This window comes from Platichthys flesus, chromosome 23 (genome assembly GCF_949316205.1).
Source record: "Platichthys flesus chromosome 23, fPlaFle2.1, whole genome shotgun sequence".
In the NCBI taxonomy this organism is placed as follows: domain Eukaryota; kingdom Metazoa; phylum Chordata; class Actinopteri; order Pleuronectiformes; family Pleuronectidae; genus Platichthys; species Platichthys flesus.
In genome coordinates this window covers 11,213,388-11,234,308 of record NC_084967.1, presented here as the reverse complement: position 1 = coordinate 11,234,308, position 20,921 = coordinate 11,213,388, and the positions used below count along the sequence as shown (strand labels likewise).

Genomic DNA, 20,921 nt, shown 5'->3' with positions numbered 1-20,921 from the left:
GCTTGTACACATTGAATGTTTTATTAAAAAAGAAGTTATAACAGTTTATTTTATACACAACTATTTATGGTGTTATAAGCCTATTAATAGAGAGCATTTGTCTTTTTGACAAACTTCACAATGCAAAGAAAAGAAAAACAAGGAGGGCAACGAGGGTGATGAAAAGAAGACCGAGGATGGACTTTTTAAAAACAAAACAAAATAAACCTTTTGGCTTTTTTAACCCTCAAGTATCACACACTAGGTACCTATTACACAGTTTTTTACCCCCCAATATAAAAATCTGCCATTTTCCATGCTGCGTGTGCCAGAGAAATCCCCTGATGGCAGCGACAGGCCAGCACAGGGCACAAATCCACAGGAGCACAAGACAGAATGGGAGATGTGCACCGGTCGAGCCTCCACTCCACACCAGAAGCATGCAAGTGCACGAGTAGACACAGTCAACACATGGGGGGGTTGCAGGGACTAAGGCTTGATACACCACCATGTGAGTCCTAGTTCTCTGGAGTCATGTTTTTGAACTGTGGGTGTTTAAGACGTTGTTATCTTAGAGCAGAAGAGGTGCAGAGGAGAAAGACAAAAGGAAAATTAAATAAAAAGGAGAAAAAGGAAATGTGTTTTCCATTCAAAAATAATTTAGACATCAAGTTGCAATGGGAAGAACAATCAATCACTAGTTTGAGGACATTTTCTTTAGTTGTTGAGATATGAAGATGATAATCGCCATGTTTCACGAGTTCAACACCAGGCCACAGTTGAGTTTGTCATTAATTTACTGCCCAGCAGGTGCAAATATAAGTATTTACCAAAACACAAGAAACTTGTTTTTGAAAAAGACAAAATATAATTAGTTCCCTGTTGCACCACTGCACATTATTGTGCTATTTTAGTACATTTCTCAACTCGGATATACTGTATTTGTCAGCACACGAAGTTCAATACTGCACCAATGTCAAAGTAAAGCAAGAATTTCTGAATTACTTAACAAGGAGAAAGAAAACCCAAATTTCAAGTTCTAATCGAAGCGGAGCCGTCACTTACAAGAGTGGCACTTAATGAAGATTAAAAACAAAAAAGGAGGTCTCTGCGATGAATGAATAAATACACACTCATAGGCAGCTGACAGAGAAAAAAAAACCACACAGGCCAGTTGTGAAACCTGTGAGGCTGCGTTTAAAGGTTTGTTCTGTGCGATCGTCACTCTGAAGACGTGGAAAACAAAGACGTGGCTTTGCGCTGCCTTGGACGTGTCGAGGGTTGGCAGGAGCTCGATATGCAGGAAGCTAACATCCAAAACTTCTGCCGGCTGAGCGAGAGAAATGATTAACGCATGGCTTCAAGTGAGGCAAACTCTCCTGATAGATATTGGACATTTTTTTATTTTGGGCACAGAGTGTGTGTAGGTAAATCGTGTTATTTGGGGGGCGGGGTCAACAAGGTGCTGATCAATACCTCTGATGTCTGCACAGTTAGATCTATCAGGCTCACTTTAGCTCAAACAGTTTGAAACCACTCACACTTGTCTGTACAACTCTGGGTCTGCAAGACGAGGACACGCAGGCACATCTATGGAGTATCTTACATTTAACCACACGACAGACACTAACTAAAGGTCAGATGGAGCAGTGAACGCTTTATCCGGTAAGCAGACCATACTAGCTAAACTCTATCTGTAAAACAGCCATATAGCATATGTTGTGAAGTTGAAGTCACCACCCAGAAAAACTAACTATCCTGACATGTCAAAGAAAACAAGAACACGGCTCCACATGTATCAGCATGATTTCCATCCGTCCAATACCTTATGGGTGTGAAATGTTTCATCACTATGCACGATACAACCAAACCTGTATTTCAAAACCTGAGCCATAAAAGTCGAATGATCCTACATTAGCTCAAATACGCCCGAGCCTCTCAGCCCCGGGTGATTCCCCTAATCTGTAACAGAGCTGGATATGAAATCATAATTTTTGGTGGAGGAGAAAAGTGGGGATGAGTAAAAACCGGTGTGCTTAGTTATTTTTGGCTTTTTTTTCTTCATGGCTTTTTTGGGGACTTTTTATTTATTTATAAAATAAAAATTCCTTCTTGTGATGAGGCACAGAAGAGGGAGGTCAGAGTGGGGGTCAGTTTTCCATAACCCACTACGGGGATCCACAATCTGCCACAAACGACAACAAAAAAACAAATCAAAAAACAAACTGAATACATTCAAGGTTTTATAGATAGTTTGACTGATGTTCGCCTCGACGGGCAACATTTGGGTCAGTGTATCGGGCTCAACACTGAGTTCTCATGAGGCTACAGAGAGGTGGCTCTTCACTGTACAGGGTAGTTTGCCAGCAGGGAAAATGTGAAGCACACAAGAAACTCAGAGCTGCGATAGAAATCTCTTTCCCCGCATCACAAGATACATCTCGACCCGCCACAATGAATCAACCATGAATGAATGACACTCACCCCCCCCGCCCAAACCTTTACAAATTAAATTAAATCACCTCAACTAATAAATTGCTACAAGCCTAAATGTCATATACTTGGCTCTTATTTTGTCATCATGTCCAAACAGAGATCCTGGTAGGCAGACGCTAACTTGGGGGGGGGGGGGCATTGGATGTAGTCGAGGTAAACACCACAGGTCCGACCAATGAGAGTGATGGGCCATGCACTGCAGCAAACTCCAGGTAAGAGGAATGTGAGGAGGACTGAGACGACACCGACCTGGATCTTCAACAAATCGCTTCTTTTTGTACTCAGTTCCGCTTAGTAACCATATGACCACTGCTGTTGTATATCGCTTCAAATTGAAATGGACTTTGGTGCCAGGTTTAGCTGATTGTTACATTCTTCTTGAAGTTGATCAATGACACTAGTGTGAATTTGTTTTAGAAGCAAAGATTTCGTGCCTACCACTATGTAACACACCTTTAAAATGCGGAGAGATAACAGGGAGAGAATGTGAAAGCATTTTGTGACGTCTTTGTAGGGAGGAACAGCTACAGAATGGGAGGGTGTCTGTCAAACACACCAAAGGCTAGATATCCATAAAAATCCTTGTTTAGTAGTAGTAATAATAATAATAATCATAATAATAAAAAAATCAACTTGTTTAAATATGAATATTATAAGTCTGCTTTCTCATGGTTAGGAAATCAAATATAGTCTTTGTGGGGTGGGGTGGGGGTTGGGGGGTTGAAGGAGGGGGTGGGATGGGGAGCCCTCCTATCACTACAACTCCATGTCCTGGGCCTCGTCTTCTGAGAAATCGGACATGGAGCTTTCGGATGAAGAGTCGCCGGCCCCGTCTTCCTGCTCCTTCAGAGCCTCCTCTGTTGCATATTTCTGGATGTACTCTGTGGAGGGAGAGAGGCAGAGAGGAGACAGAGGGAGAGCAGGGTCAGACAGCAACAACTGGAAACCGAAGATCTGTATGTTATATTGTTGGACATAGTGTGCCCAGAGAGGGATGTGGGATCTACAGCCAGTAGATCTTCATGAGGCTGAACCTTTGATTTTCTGCTTGTAGTCCTCTGGCCGGTGAAGGTACATGGCAGCCGCATCTCCGTTCAGGGGGTCGATGGGGTTCGGGTAGGCCAGGAGCTGGGGCAAGAACGACTCGAAGATGTTGGTCAGATCTGTGGAAGCAGACGAAATGATATCCCAACTGACACAATATAATCTGCTGAGCATTTAATGGCAAGTACTAGCAGGCTTCTTTCAAATGTTATTAATCTGAAGACACATTACAGAGAAACGCCAGCCCAGCATTTTGGCAGTTACATGTCAAATGGAAATCTGCCATCTCCTATAATTGGCCACAGGAATGCTCACCATCTATTTATACACACATCAGTCAGAAGTAATAACACAGGAAAGTCGTATGATGTATATATTATGAGTTATCCTCAGTCCAGTAGCCTCACAAAAGCTACGGCCACACTAATCCTTTTCCCTTTCTGCTGTCAGGCCTGGTAGAAAACATGTGATTCCTGTCTCCTCTCCTAGGAGTCACTGTTGGGTCCAGGAGATGAAATAAACAAATGTTTTCCTTCAGTCTGTTGTGCAGCATTATCATGTTTACACGATTCAATCAGTTGCCTTTGTTCTCTCTCTCCTTTTGCTGGAGTTCATGATACACAATGCTCGCTTGATTGGCCAAATCTTTAAAGGTTGGTCCAGTGTGATTGTATTTAAATCACTCAAAACAACAGAATGTCTAGCATTTTAAACAAGTTCAAACAAAGGCAAAATATCACAAATGAGATCCTTGTGAAGAACATGTGACTCGATTATAAAAGAGCAGAACAAGCTGCGTCATTTGTTAATAATCACAGGAGAACACCTGACCCTGACTTCATTTTGAAGCATGATACTCAAACTGGATCAAATTGGATCAACACTCTGTTCTGAGCCACACGGATCACCACTGAACACAAATAGTGAGAGATGCTCAAACGTCTGCTGGGGATATTATAGTTAAGTCATTTCTATTGCTCAGCAGCTATCTTAGCCCCGTGGAGCAACTGTAATGAGAAATTAATTGGGAAATTAAGAGGGAGAAGGGCAGAGGGACGTGGGGAGCAGCAGAGGGATTATGCTGCGACAGTGAGAAGAGCAACTGGGTGAGAAAATGTTAAGTGCAATCGCTGCCATCGCTGAGAGTTTGTGGGCATGTCGCTCACAGCTGACAGGCAGTAAATCAGCCCCGTCGATGGTGAATGTTTTCTGACCTTGCTGGGTGAGGGTATTACCTCATTAGTTCTCTCCCCTCCGTAAGCAGATTAGGGCCAATTGTGCACCAGTGCTTAATGCGCCCACTCTTGGGCATTAGGGGCCGCCGGTCACCTTTTTGGTGCTGATGGCACCGGGTCAACATCTCTGCAAATAATCCCACACCCCAGTGAGGAAACCTAATATGAACACATACACAGCGGGAGCCACTCACCATAAAGGGCTGTCCATGTCTGGTTGATGACATCTAAGCACACTGTCCCTGACCTGGGAAACGGAGAGGAAAACAAGAGTTACAGGGCGAAGGCCCAGGGGGGGCGGAGCTGGAATCTATGTGTCTCTGCTCAGGGCACAGGATCCCCTTACAGCCATTTCTTCTCAACTGAGTACTTTTACTGCAAAACAAGACCTGTTCAATTTCAAAAGTGGCAGAAATTTGAGGACAAATCCAAGTTAGGCCTTCCAGCTGTTAGAATCCCATAATAAATAGTGGGGGATGGACGACTGGAAAAATGTATGTGCACTCTGAAAGTCAAGCTATTTGTTTCCAAATGGTCATTACTCACGAGTAATTGTTTTATTTTTATTCTCAGTCATTTCCTGGTTTTAAGTACAACACACACTTTGTTGGTTTCGTGAGGGCAGAACTTCTCCTTAAGGGAGTTAGCACAGGTTCAGCCTGTCAGTCCTCACAGAGACGCAACCACCTTCATGTATCCTTCAAGGGATCTGGCCACTAAGCAGTGGATTAATGGAGCCACAGAAACAAAGTGCTTAGCCTAGTTAAATATTTGTGTGATCTGCTGCTGTTAGCCGACGGTGCCAAGATTCAGTGGCTCGTTCAAAAGTCAAAGTGTGGCGCAGAACGTTAGTTAATCTTTTTAATATCTTAGTGGCCTAAATGATTTAAATATGAGAAAGAAATGCAGAAAACATCAAGAAATATCCACAAACTCAACAAATGCTTTGGTTACAATGACAGACCAAATGTTTACAACAAGAAAATACAATGTTAAGTGGAAAACTACACATTGTATTAAAGTAAGTGTTAATGACCAATAACCCAATAGTCGTTGTTGGTAAGTTTCTTGAAAATATGATTTTATAACTTGATTTAACTTACGCTTCGTCAATGTTGGGATGAAAAATCTTGTTCATGAATCCTGTAAAAGAAAACAAAATGGAGTTGACAACAATGTAAAAATACCTAAGGTGGGATCTTACAATACCTCATACAACACTGGAGTTCCTACCTATTGATGGTGATTTAAAAGGGTATTTGTCGGGGAGATCTACTCGCACCTTCCACACACCTCCCTCGTACGGCGCTGAACATGGGGGGGGGGACACAAAGAAGAGAACGTTGACTAGAGGCTTACACTCTGCTGAACCTCATTTCCAATCCTTCATGCTCTCCTGCAGATTTAGACTGTGCAGCTTTATACCAATGTTCTCCTCTGCTCAAACACAACAGTGAAGGGGGCCGCTGGAGAAACAAGCTGCTCGTGCCACTTTTCTCTGCCACTTTATTTTATTTTTTGCCGTAACACTTTTCCGACCGGGAGACTTCTTTACCTCCAAATCACCTCACAAAATACACCAACATCAAAGCCGAGGAGAATGAGATTGTGATTGAGTGTGCGGTGCTCTCCCAGAATAGCTGTGTGTAACAGGACCCTCTGTGAGCTCCCCGCCGGAACCGGGCGACACAGAGATGAGTGGAAACACACTCGGTGAGGATGGATGGCAGAGGTTGCCATATCAATTGGCAGAGTTTGGAGGAACACCCACTTCCTCTCTTTATTGGTGTGTAAGTGGCAGTGGTTTCAGCGCGACAGATGTTGCGTATAGCAGACGAAGGAAGTATTTCCTGCAGATGAGGCCGCTCTCATCGTCCAAATTCCCCCTCAAGCCCGACTCCTGGCTGTTTTACCCTTTGTGGCCTCGGTCCCGGTTTCAGCCGTGGCCTGGGATGAACCTCTAACAGGAGCATGACTGAAGTGGAGGACGCTGAGACAACTGGTTCTTAATTTGTGTGAATTATCTTGGAACATGGAAGAAAACATATCAGATTTCTGGGACATATTAATGAGCAAAAGGAAGTTTAAAGAAACTTTTTTAATGTGACAGTACCAAACATTTTTAACAAATTGAAAAAAAGTAATACTCACTTCCTTGTGGTCCGAAAAACTTCACTACAAATTCATTGAGTCCACTGAGGATGGTGACTTCATGCTTGCTCTCGATGCTGTAAAGGCCGTTAAGGACAACAACAGCCACATGTGACCTCACACACATAAACCAACACGAGCCGAGGGACCACAATGATGAGCAGCTCTCGAATAATACTCAGGGTCACTAGCAATTGGCCTCTCTAGAATGTTAATTCAGCTGCGGGTGTTTCCAGTGTAATACATCATCACAGGTTTTGTTGCAGCGAAGACAAAGACGTTAACAGAGTCCGACGTTTCTCCTCTTTTCTACACCACATCGTTCTTCCATAGCTAACAGAGTTATGAAGACTAAAGAGAGAAATGATGGCTTTTGACACACAGTGAAAAACAAATCAATGCATGAAAATTACACTTGGGTTCCAGTCTGACCCCTGGCCCTGGAGACACCCTTTCAACGACAATCAATAACTGTGTGCCAATCAGTCATTGTGCATGCTGAATAAAGACAACAGAGTGAACATGAACAAACTAGAGCCTCTCAAATATGGATGTCTGGGGGCTGAAATTAGGTTGTAAAAAAATTTAAGATACAAATATATCGGCCAGTATATATGAAAATATAAAAAAGTATGGTTCAATGATTTCTAAGATGAAGTTGACAAAACCTTATGACAAAGAAATGTTATCGCGGCTTGATATTTCTACATAGTTTATTCTGTGAAATAAAAGGCAAACATAAATGCCGATTCTGATATATCTGTGAAAATGCTCACACCAACCAATCGATACATCAGTTGGGCTCTAACACAAACGGAGGCGCACACACACAGGTCACAATAGGTTGGTTGGCAGATCATATTCACTCATCCCTAATGACCACGCAAGCCTGCCTCCACTGGTCAGTCGCTAAAAGCCCAGCTGGAAATAAAGCACAAGTCCTGACAGAGCAACACAGTACAGATTGTACTGGTTTATGTTACCACCCACACTGGAAACAAACCTGTAACGCTGCTTTGTCTCTAAAAACTATTTTCACTTTAGTTTTTAGACTTTATTTAGTTGCTGTGTAAGGCTTTGGTGAGTTTGAACACAGGTACAGTTATTCCTATTGCTATTATAACGTAAATAATGACTTGACAAGAGGAATTTAACTTTTTCTTTTAGTTTGACGTTACCAATCTTCCAAACACTGCGTGTTGGAGATTTAGAGAAACCTCATTTACCCAGGAGAGATGTTTTCCAGCAGAGGAAACAGTCACAGTCTTTTCCTCTATAGACATAATTACAATAAAAACAAACCACAAAGAACGTGCGCTTATTCCTCTTCAGTGTATCATATACCAAATCCCACATTACAGCTGGGTTGAAATTATATATGCTTGCTAAGATCATTCAACACAAAGTCATCACAGAGAAATCATTTCACTTTAAAGCGCGCAGAAGGAAGTGGTAGAGGAAATGAAGCTGAATCAGAGAGACTTGGGGAGATGATAAACGATAAACGGCTAAAAAGTGCGAGAGCATCAGAGCACATAAGAGACAGAAGGTACAAGAGATGGGATGAAAATCAGTTTTCCAATGCCCGCACAGCAGCAGATGGCTTGTCAATCCTGATTGAGTGTGTATCCCATTAGCAGTAGCACTGACCCCCAAAGGGTTAATCAAACTTGAGGTTATTTTAAGCTACGGTTGAGTCTGCAAGAGACTGAATCCCCGGCTTCAGCAGAGAAATGTGTCATTGTCAGAGAGATGAGGAACCTGTCTTTTCAAACTCGTGTTGGAGGGGCCACTCTGAGGCAAAGTCCGAGGCAGCATGAACAACTGCTAACATCATATAATAAAATATAACCTAACGCATGTAAGCAAAACAGGAAGTAAGCAGTTTCTTAAATATATGCTCCCCCTTTATGCATTATGTTTACATTCTGCCCAGTGCTGCCCTTCACGTAAGGGCATCTATGAATGCACCTACCCAGTGGTGAAACCAGTGGTGTGTGGGGTAATGTGTGCACGGCCACGAGTGGGGGCAGCGATGCAGAGAAGGGGGATGGTATGGACTGTGTCTGTGGTATGTTATGGAGGATAGCAAAGTCGCAGGGTGGGTATAAACTATTAATGGGGTTGAATCAACATTGATTATGCTCCACTGGCCCAACAGAGGCCAGGAGGAGCTGACCTGTCAGAGCAAAATGAGATTTTAACCTTATGGATGTTTAGTTTATGATGAGAGATTTACAGGACGCAGTGATAGTAGAATTAGGTCACTTTTCAAGAAGCGGAATTTACAAGCAAGAAGAAGTCAAAAGGGTTGAGGTCTTAGAGGTGTGTGAATATACATGTATAATATAGTAGCTCATGCTGCAGCAATTGACTTCTCACATACTAAACGTACACACGAGTCTCTTAAAGGGACATTTAAGTGTATTAACGCCCACTTTCTGTGGCTGGACTGAGCACCTTCCAACGCCCTCCTCCATCGCAAACACATCAGCCACCAAACCTGCTGCCTTCACAAAAACCTGTGTGAGAATCATATTAATGAAGGTTGGGTATTTTCGTGTTTTGCCTGGAGAAAAACCATAGCAGCAACGCACACACACGCACACATGTATTTCTCATATAATCGTTTTCTTGAGCAACAACCTTAGGCTTTGAGGTCAACACTCACAGAGGGGCCCGAGGCTTCAAGCACTCTTTCCTTCCACCTTATAAACAACCACAAGTCACTGTCAACACCAGGTACCTCTAAATTAAGTAGTTCAGCAGGTCTGTTAGATCAGTTCCTGGTCAGACTGGAAGATAGATGAGTGTAAGTTGACAAACAGCCACTAAAATAAGTGGACAGTCCAAATAAAAACCGGATTAGCAGGACATACAGTTCAGACCAACAACTTATACATTTTTTGGCAGTTTTGAATGAATGTGACAGGACACATTGCATTCTAACAAAGGAAGGCAAACTGGTTTCAGCTCAAGAGATGACATGAAAGGAAAACGGCAACTGGGTTATACAGGGATGTTTACATCTTATATTCTATATTTCAATGAGTCACACAACCATGATTCAACAACTTCAACAAATTATAGGTCAGCTACCTTCTTATGACAGTATTTTGATCAAGGTTATACATTTACATCTTCCTCATTCCCACAGGAACAACTATCTGTCCATCCCCCCACCTTGGATTAGAAAAGATAAATCATAATCTGTGGATAGCACCAGGTCAATATCCTTTTACACACATATAATCTGATACACTGGGCCAAATCAGTCCACAACATAAGGTACGCATTCCCTCATTGCGCCATCTGAGACAACCTTGAACGCCGTGAAGTGTAGCAGCAGCGCAGTGAGAGTTCATGTCCTTCCACTGCCAACCTTTCTTCATACATTAACACACTGGCTTGAAAGCCATCAATCACATGTAAAAAAAAACACTGTGACGCGAAAAAGCTCTGAGACAGTTACCAATTAGCCTCCTTATAATGTTACAAAGTTTATCCCAGGACCAAACTCAATGTTATACTGAAATTGAACTTTATAAAAAGCACATTTTAAGATTTAAGTGCAAAAATATGCAGTAAATAGCATTTACGGTTGTGGTCTAGACAAGACTTGTTTTCTTTCTGGTCCATTCAGGCCACGATCCCTGTGTATCCCCAGATCAAAATATCCCATCCAACCGACTGCAGTCTAAGTATGGAAAACAAACATGATGGAGAATCATAGACAGCCCTCTGTCAAATGAGGAAAGTATCAACTACGCTACAACGTTTATCCCTTTGGAGACAGAAAGTGTTGCTCTGGCAATAGGGAGGTTAGTGCATAACAGATGGGAGACCATGCAGAATTTCCAGTGATTAATGGGAGTGATCAGTGAAGAAGACTTTTATATGCAGGGCTAAAGAGGCACTGCTTGTGTTTCAGGCTATGGAAGCAAAGCTAAGAAAGACACTTAATTAAAAAGAGGGTAAAATAAGGTATAACAACAATATAAAAGGGCGGTAACATGGGAGAAAACAGAATAAGAAGATGATAAAGAGAGCTGTTGAAGAACAAAGTAAAAAAAAACATGGAGAAACTGATGCCAAAAGGAGGGGAAGAGAAAGAACACGATGCAGAGATAATGAAAGAAGAGAGCGAATGCTGATCTTGCCTCGCAGGCAGATCTGTGGATGGGAATGACATCATCGCTGTGGACTACAGGCGAATGATCACCATTTTGCCTGAGTTTAGAGTGCAGACACTCAATCGGGCAAAACAAGTGCCTGGGCTGGGTAATAATATTAAGAGCGGATCCTGGTTCCCAGGTGATTAATGCAAAAACATTAGCATTAATATAGCAATTATTTTCTGCAAAAATTGTTTGGAACATGGTGATTGAATTAGACTGAAGAGTTGTGGGTGCACTAACCTAATCAGGGGTAAAATTGTCACCTGTATAATATTACAGGGACATTATCAAAAAGAGAGAAGGGCCAAATCTACAACCCTGTGGAACACCTTTACTATTAAGTTGTAACTTAAAAAAAAATTTACATGTTTACTGACTTTTTTTAGCAAAGAAATTTCCCAAAATAACTGTTAACTTTTAGGCACAGATTTTTAAACACACTACAGAACGCTTTTGACATGCAGTAGAGCAGCTGATAATACTAGATTCCCAGCACAGGTGACAAACACCTGGCAACCCAACATGCTAATGATGCACAGTTTCTAGCATTAGTTAAGCAATGTAGCTAAGCTTGTCTACTGCAGGCTGAACTGTATAGTGTGCCGGCTGACATGTGTTAACACCCAGTGTATATAGCAGGCTTTATCTCCACACTATAAATATACCCATAATATTCAATGGGTATTAATAGCAGTGAGCAATATCCTGCCACTGGTGAATACATGCTCTGTTCCGGAGAGGTGGAATGGTTTGCAGCACAACTACATTTGATGAACATCATGTAGACAACAAATAGTCTTTGTTTGTCCTAGCGCAGATGTATAAAGAATTTCAGTGCATAGGGACAGGATTATGTTAGTACGTCAATTTAGTTAGTTTAAAAAAATCACAGAGAACCTTCACAGGGAGTAACTTGTTTAAGACCACTTCTTTGTTCAGAGATGCAGCGACCTTCCTTTTCTAACTACAAATGTACAATCAAAGGCCTTGCAGATGAAAGGCAGGAAATATAGCAGCTATCCTCAGGGTGTAGGCAATGGGGAGGCTTCCTCCACAAGACACACAACTATAGATTATAGAATAAAATGCACAGGCTAATATTCATTAGATATAAAAGATAAAGCAAGAAAGTAAACTTTAAAGACAGCAAGCTACATTCTGTACTAAAACAATGGACATACCAATGGTATGACAATAAAACCTTCTGCTTCCTCCTCGACTCTCTGATATAAGGCCTTAATGAAAGCAGGGCAGAGGAAAATTAATTTTTCATGCTTAAGTATATGACCGTAAGGAGGTTTGCTCGTCTGCAGTCTTTGCCAGACTAAAGCTCCATCCATACATGTACCCTCGCCCGTCCGCAGATGTGTTTTTGTCTTCAACTTTATATGTATTAGTGCACTGCACTGAGCCGAGCAGGATTACTGCGTGACCTCCACTACACTCTGCGGCCTGAAAACAGAGGCAGCTAGTGTAGCGCAGCAACCATCCTGCCACAGCAGGCAGAGTGAGTGATAGGCTGGGTGTTGCTGTGAGAGTGTGATTTAATCAGCTCACCACCAAACAAACACCGCTCCCCCTGCAGCCATTACCAGCCAGACCCACTGACCCTCCTCTTTGCTAGCTCCCTCTCATACTGAGGCCAACTTTTATCCCCCCCATCTGTTTACTTTCTTTTATTACTCATTAAGTCCAACTCTGACTACTTAATATTAATGGAGATTTGGTGCCTTACTGGAGCCTTTCAACAACTAAAAACCACCTAACACCAGTTCACTGACTGTAAATAGAAAACCCTGTGAATACAGCTGAGCGAAAAGGGAGCGAAAAGGAGAATGAAGACACAACAAGCCAGCAGCTTCCTTTCAGCCACACTCCAGATGGTGCTACACAAAATGAGTTTTTGAGCAAATTTATAAAAAGGAGATTAAATATGTTTACATATTTTCTTGCCTGACTTTAAAATGCTGCAGCAATATGCTGCACTGGACTCTAATGCTAGAAGCTAATGCTATGCTAATGCCAGTTATTCATGGTTCGAAATCTGATTTAGACAAGCTCTGCAGTAACATTAGCCCACTTCCCCCCACTCTCAATGTATGGCCTGTTATGGCCCTTCTCTCCTCTCTCCATTGAGACGATGGGGTCCTGGCGGCTCCGATAAGCGGGAGAGGTGCACTAGTATGATAATAACAGCCCTCTGGTCATTCCAGCTGCTTTCAGATTTCCAGATACAGGCGATGCAGCTATGAAGACCTGAGCAGGTTTACATAGCTAGAGGGGTCTTCATAACCTGCACTACCACATACTTGTAAACACAAGTGATTGTTCTTTGTGAAACCAAAACAAATGAATAAGCCACAAGGAGACATCTTTTCCTTTGAATACTCTACGAGAATAGTTGTGATAACCTGTACTGACTAGAACTACATAGAAGATATTAAAATACCCACAATCAAACTCATGAAGAATTTTAATTCATCTTATTTTTTTAAATAAAACATAAATATTATTGATATTTAATAGGTAATTAGTTACAAATGTGTGAAAAATGTACCACTGGCACACAAAGAAATAAACTTGACTGGTTAAATACAATTAAATATGTTGGCTGTGGCACTGGGCTGTTAATGGTTTATATTTCCTCAGTGCTCAGTCCTTTGACAGGAATTGTTGTGGTTACTACTAACAACTGTGTCAGGAACATTGAATCAAGGTGTTAGTTTTCGCCTTATCTGCCTTTGAAAGACTAAAATATGCAAAAATAATTTACATGTTCAGTTTTAACAGGCTACAATTTGGACAGCATTCTCCTTTAATGTACTGACACCTACTTCAAAATGTTGAATCTACATAATCTTTTCAACAACTTAAAAATCTTAAAACTGTTTGTTCTGGAGGCATTCAGCTCCTTCTGATGTATTAAGCCTTTGAATAATGATGGAACGCTCAGTGCCAGCGGCCATTTGCTAAAGAAAAACTTGCAGCATGTTTTACATATCAATAGACATATTGCCCCAAATGCCTGACTCACTAAAATCCACATGTAAATGTCTAGTAGCTCTTAAGCGCTGCACTCACTGGATGTTGGATGGGAATTAAATTAACTAAGAGTCCCCTAGTTCCATTTCTGCTCTGAAAATTTGTGAGGGACATCTACAGATGAAAGGATTAGGTGTCTAACAATAGTTTGACCACTACTTTGCAATAAACAAGAAATAAAAGATAGTTGTAAATGCTGAACGGTAGGTGTTGTTATGTGTCACCTTATCTAAATTACAAGTGACCAAAACTCTACATTAACTTACCCCTGAGGATTAACCTTTCAAGAACAGGTTTGAAAATTTGCATGATTCCTAAAGCTACATAGCCAAAACCCACTTTTTAAATTTTGCATAACGCACACGAGGTGCCACAATATAAAGTGCCCACCTTTGAAAAATCAACCTCTAATAACCCAGCTCAAAGCTCAACAGTCAACCCAAACATCCTGATCAAAGCAGAGCCATGCAGATTTCCCGTAGATAGACGATGCTAGCTGATAGCTGCCTCCCTGTGTGAGAGCTGGGGCAGCACAGCACTGCACAGGCTAAGTTCTTTGTCTTCTCTGGTGAGGGATGAGAGCCCACCCACTGAAATCAAACGTGAATCCTTCAGCTGCTTCTGTTCTCATCTCTTCGCTAAATCAACAGTCTATTTACAGCAATGTCGGCAGAGTCTCTGTGTGCTTGCATGTGCCGGAGCTGCGTGCATGTGCACACAAATGAAATGACCATTAATGATCACAAAACTGAGCCAGGGGAAACAGTGACCTGAATCTGAGGCATCTGTCTAATGAGCAAATCTAACAGACAAGACAAGATTTGCAGTCTGTTGTAAAGACACAAAAATAACCTTCAATTTCAACAGTACCATTATGAGGAAACTGCGGAAGAACCTGATTTTCAGCATGGTGTTAGACAGACGGCTCATTTGATCACCTTGATACACATGAGACAGAGGCAGTAAACCAGATACAGTGAAGTAAAGGGTGTGAATAGTGCAGGTTACGCTTTTGATAAAGCTGGTTTGCTTCACAGCCTAAACAAAAGGATAATACAATTTGAAAACGTCAAAATTCATTGTGTCTGGCCCACATGACCAAACGTGCTCGTCACTGTTTCGATTTAAAGCAGCAGTGGACGAGCGCAGCAGAAGCAGGCTGAGCTTCCCGGTGCCAGAAAAAGAAAAAAAAAAAATCACACGAAACAAAGAGAGGAACTTCAGTCCATCTGTTTTTCCAAGGGAACACAACCATGCGTGCGGGGAGCTCCACTGTTGGTACTGTGGGATTAACAGTGAGGGCCTCAAACTCCTACTGTCAGGGATTCCCTGCTCCTGGACCCCCGAAACAGGACTGTCAATCAAGGTGGGGGCACCCCCATGAAAAGAAGGGGCCTCATCCGCTATTGAGTAGGCTACCTACTGTTCACTCATGAAGAAATGAATGAGGAAAACGAGGAGGAGCTTCCCTCGGGGATGGAGGACGTGGTGTATTTAACCTGCACGGATGCAGGCAAACGCATACATACCCTCAGCAATCACACACAATGAGGATCAGCTAAAGGAAAGCAGAGATGGGTCTATTTTTAATGTTTCAGCCTGACAAAAATACACAAGACAAAAACAGGCGCTTCACCTCGACATTTTGAGATATGAAGTTAGACGTATAAAACAGCTAGAAAAATTCAGAGTATGCCCAAGCTTTTTTTATAGCAAAGAATTTTTTTCCCCTACAATTACATTCTTTTCAGGACTTTTCCACAAGCACCCAGCCCAAGAACCACGACATATAAATCTTTTGACGTACACTGTATTTGACTGTATACAAAACAAAGCCATTCGAATTGAGAGCATTATATTTTTAGCTTTCCCAGAACTCAAAATCCACATAACTATCTTAGTTCAGCCTTCTTGATTCCGTACAATCCATATTTAGTTAAACCTACTATACGTGTTTGCTGTCAGTATAAATGGTTATAGGGGTTTTAAGTTTGATGTAAATGTCTCAGCCTTTTTATCTACTACTGTAAAGTAGTTATTACACAATTACAACAAAGCGTGTTGTTAGCTTTACACAGCTGCATCCCTGACCAGAGCTTTCCTGACTCTTGTCATCGGCTCATCATTCTGCTGTTCATTCGATTTATCCCTCAGTGTGGAGCAGACATAGAGCTGCTGGCTCCTTCACTACAGTGGCACTGCACCGTGTTGGTTCGGACCAGCAAAACAGCGCTAGGTGCAGATTAGCCACCTGCGACTGTAGGACACTGCCTGACAAAGCAGCGGGAGATTGAGGTCTGGGGGGGGCTCCTGTTAACGGGGAAACACAAAAGACTGTGCTGCTAATGCTATCCGGATGTCATGTTACAGTGGGTACAATGGGGCTCGAACACCGAGAAGAGAGGAGAGAAAGCTCAGGATTGGTATTCTACTCAGGGAAGGTGGAGGGATGTGGTGGGGGAGGACGTTTGGAAAAGAAAAAAAAAAAAGCAGGGAAGTTGTGGACAAAAAATTGGTGAAAGATAAAGCACTGAGACGACAAATAACATGCATGTATCATCTGATTATTCTGATATGGGGTAAGATGATGACGACCCATATATATTGGTATCAAAGCCATGTTTCATGATGGATACCTGCCCCAACAGTATCACCACACTCTCAGATATAATTCACTGGTGGCAATACGTCACAGAACTATCCAGTCCCTTCTGGAACAAACTGAAAAGGCTGAATAGTTCTCCTGGAATGGACTTAAATACAAAAAGATAAACACCTCAAGTAATGAGCCCCATGACTAATGGAAATTTTAGGATAACAATGGCCTTCGCTGAGGATAAGTAGTAGTTTCAAAGATCTGAACAAAATGAGGTTTACCTGTGGACGTTCTTTGTATTCTTCCTGATTTATACAAACCACTGTACCGCAGATAACTCGCAGATAACCCTGCACATTTCCTTTTCTGGTTCACTCATTGCATTTAAATCCATATAGGCCATACACATAGCCTGTGTTACCGTTCACTATAGGCAGAATCTTTTGTAATCTACCTGTGCTAAAATTCCTGCAGCTTACAGCTTGAAAGCTTTTGTAAAGCGAGTAGACCAATACATGCAAATAATAGCACAACTACCTACACAGTAGGTGCAGTCAACCCCACACAATAAGCTGAATCTAAAGCTCTTTTTAGAAAGGACATACTCTGCTAAGACTCTTTTTCAAAAGTGCCATGTTCCAAAAAGGAAAGCAGCATGTCTGAAAGCTAGACTGAATAGCCAGTGGTCAGAAGTTATGCAGGTCACTGAAGAAAAACTTTAATTTCAGGTTTGGGAATACAGCCTGGCAAATACTGGACAAAAAGCAAGTTGTTTCAGGGCCACTCAATGCAAGTTTGTGAAGTTGGGCTGAAAGAGTAAGGAAAATAGAGACATATTTATGTGAAGTCACTGTGAACCATGTCTTGTATCTTTCCCATGACAATTTCATCAAATAGTACAAACAGTTCAGGCTACTTGCAACACAATGTAATGCAAACACAAAGGCTGTACATTTAGTGCTCAAAGCAAGCTGCCATTCATCTGTCTGGCTTAGGACAAAGCTTAAACCCAGTAAAACAACATGCTTAGGTCACTCTGAGATTCATTTTCATGAATTCCCTCATGGTCCCCGCTCCAGATTCTCAGCTCTCCGGTGGCCCCAGCAAATTAATGTGTGAGGGCTCTCAGTGTCAGTACATTAGAAAGAAGAGGCTCCTGTCTAAAAGGTAGTGTGAGTTTCAGATTCTGGTTACACCAGAGGGAGACACTGGCATAAGGAGCACAGAGAGGAGGTTGTTACTGCAAGTTTTGCTCTGGGGACACAAACAGAAGGAAGGAACTGGTGCCCATACCAGTCCTCGCTCCAGCCCTACAAGAAAGCCTAGTCAGCAGTGAACCGATGTGCTACGTGAGTCAATAAAACTCTTGATTTGCATACCTACTTTTAAACACTACAGCTGGGGGGGTCTTTTGTCAACATTTGCTACCCACTGCTGACCCACGATATCCGGAAAACACTCAGGTCATTGTATGGATTCAAGCAGGTGGCTCTCAGCAAACCTGCTCTTGCCTGTCAGTCAAGTAGATGAAGAAGTAGAGGGGGAATACAGCCACTGCACAGCTCTGTGTGAGTGTGATTGCTTCAATTCTTAAAAGCTCTTTGTTCTGTCTGCTTCAACACTCACAGCTCATAGCCGACACATAGGCAGGGTCGAGTGGTAGGGAATAAACTTGCTCAAACTAGCTCTCTTGTTAGCTAGCAGACGTAACAAAGAGCCTTAGGCAACAAGCCAAAATAACAAGAAAAATGTAGCTCAGAAAGAACATGCTACAGCTGCCTCCTTGATGTGAGTTCACATATTGCAGACATATGCAGTTGCAAAATGTATGGGCGGGTGACATACTGACTTGTATCTGGTGGCATGAGACAGGATGTATTATGAAATGCAGAATTAGTGTTGCATAAGTCAGCTATTAGAAGTGTGTATGTAAAAAATAACTTGTGAATACAGTTGTTCTTCAATGTTATCCTAAACTTTAACAAAGAACTTTTCATTCGTAACGATGGTGTTAACAAAGTTGGGAAGTCTTGTGTTTGAATTGTTTGGACCAGCTCATTTCTAGACCCATATTTGATCAAGCTTTACTGCCATCCCATCAGCTGTTCTATGTCCCTCCCTCGTGTGGCTTCCAGCTAGTAACAGGCCACCCAATCCCTTAGCTGGTTCCCACTGTGCTGGGACAAAAACACACAACTACCTGTTCATTCTGTTCTTTAAACAAACAAAAAAACACTGCCTGTGCTGGAAATGTGTAGTTGGGGTTTATTTTGAGAGTCTCCCCCTCTGTCAGGCCCCAAGTGAAACAAATGAGCAGGGTCAAAGTAAACACTGGGACAATGACAGCACACTGGATGTTGCCCAAAAGTTCAAGCATTTCACAGTGTAAAGAAAAACGACGTGACACCAGCTGTCACACTCTCTCCCCACTCCCAACAGTCCTGGAACGACACATCACAACCAGTGTTTCCAACTGGTGCCAGTTTCACAGACACTGAAGTACAGTGAGACACACAGATCAGGTGGCCATTTTGATGTTGAAATTAACCAGCAAGCCAGCTCAGCAGCGTCACAAGGTAGCACTTCCAAGTGGCAGATGCAATAACACAACCTCGAAAAGAAAACCTGAGCTAAGCGAAGCTAACTGGATCCAGACGTGCACACACACATACACACACACACACACATGCTGCACAGGCCATTCTTCCTTTTTGCCAGAGAGGAACAAAAGACAGCAGCGTTTCCAGTTGACGTTAGCCTGACGTTATGTAAACAAAGCTCCTGTGTCAATGTGTAAAAACAAAAAGGCCAGTTTGACTCAACTCCCCTGACACACAACAGGCTGGACAAAGAAAGCAAAGTGACATGAGGTGTTTTCCTTTGAAAACACACCAGCCCACCGCTGCCACATCTACTGGAGGCGATGGGAGAAAAGACATTCTGGGAGGACAAGCAGGACAATGTCGGTCACTATATACACAACGAGCTTAACAGCTAACGTTAGAAAGAAAAAAAAACACACACACACACAGTTCTTGGAGTGAAGTACCCCGAAAAGAAATGGAAGGACACGGGCACGGGAGCGATGAGATAACACAGCTGTCCCGAGGACCCGTGGAGGGGCTCACAGGGACAGAAATAGCTAACATTTGGCTTTGCTAGCGAAAAATGTTGTTTACACAAAAACACCAGTCATTCACAACGACAGCCCCATCATCTCTGCGCTGTCGAGACAAAACAAGCGGCGTAGACACACAGAATCAGCTCGTACCACACACAACACAAAACAACACACACACATGCAGGGTTTAGTTGACCGGACAGCCACCGAGATGTTGTTTATGCTCAGAAAGGATACAGTTTCACCACATCGGTGTCCATTCGCCTTTTACCCGGACTTGGAGACGACATGTTTGGGGGCTATTTCCACCGCAGAACACCAGCGTAGCGACGTGAAAGCTGGCTCCGAACCGCCCCCCCTTAGAAACGCTTAGAGCAGCCCAGCAGAACGGCGACTATCCGGAGGTTAACATTGGCTCGGTAGAAACGTCCAAAGCTGCGGGTCTGTCTTCTCGGTTCACTGTCTCCCTGTCCTAATGAGTAGCTGCTGGGCTAACGGTGGTCCTATGCTGCTCACTGCCTCTCTGAGCCGTGGTTCTGACAAGCTGGGATCCCTCCGCGACCCCTACGTCACAAGTCTGCGACCAACACGTCACCACCGGGTGCCGTGTTTGTAGTTTTGTTTTGGAGCCACTTTCTTTTGCTGTGTTGTTTTTCCAATTAATAGAAACATTCAAAGACTCAGGTTACATCAGCACTTATAGAGTTTATTTGTCATGTTGTATTTTAAGGGATAGTTCAGCCACTGTACTTATCACTATGCAGATGGAGGGGAGGGTGAGGGTTCAAGTTCAAAATAAACTTTTGGAGTTTCAGGGGTAGACAGCGTTGCAGCCAAATTGAGGACAATTTAAAAGACTAGTTGAATATCATCTCATCTTTAAAGGGCTATATACTGGTCTTCACTAAGGATATTAAGATAAGTAATATTGGTTTTGTTTTCGTCTTACGTGTTTTCACACTGTCATCATTGTGAACCATTAGTAAAGAGAGTCAGACCATGATTACCCGGGCATGCTACACTGAGTATGTACATTATATACAAATCTTTCACTGGAGTGGTTTGTTATGAGGTAAAGT

General features: G+C 42.5%; 1 protein-coding gene across 1 annotated transcript; it reads right to left on the bottom strand.

Moving 5' to 3' along the window:
* Positions 1-20,392, bottom strand: ube2h (ubiquitin-conjugating enzyme E2H (UBC8 homolog, yeast)). The gene is made up of 7 exons (XM_062382670.1): positions 20,080-20,392; positions 6,906-6,982; positions 5,988-6,062; positions 5,858-5,897; positions 4,949-5,001; positions 3,510-3,638; positions 1-3,356 (listed from the first exon to the last, which is right to left on the bottom strand). The coding sequence occupies exons 1-7, from the start codon at positions 20,130-20,132 to the stop codon at positions 3,232-3,234; spliced, it is 552 nt and encodes a 183-aa protein (XP_062238654.1). The 5' UTR covers positions 20,133-20,392; the 3' UTR covers positions 1-3,231.
* Positions 20,393-20,921: the final 529 nt, after the last annotated feature.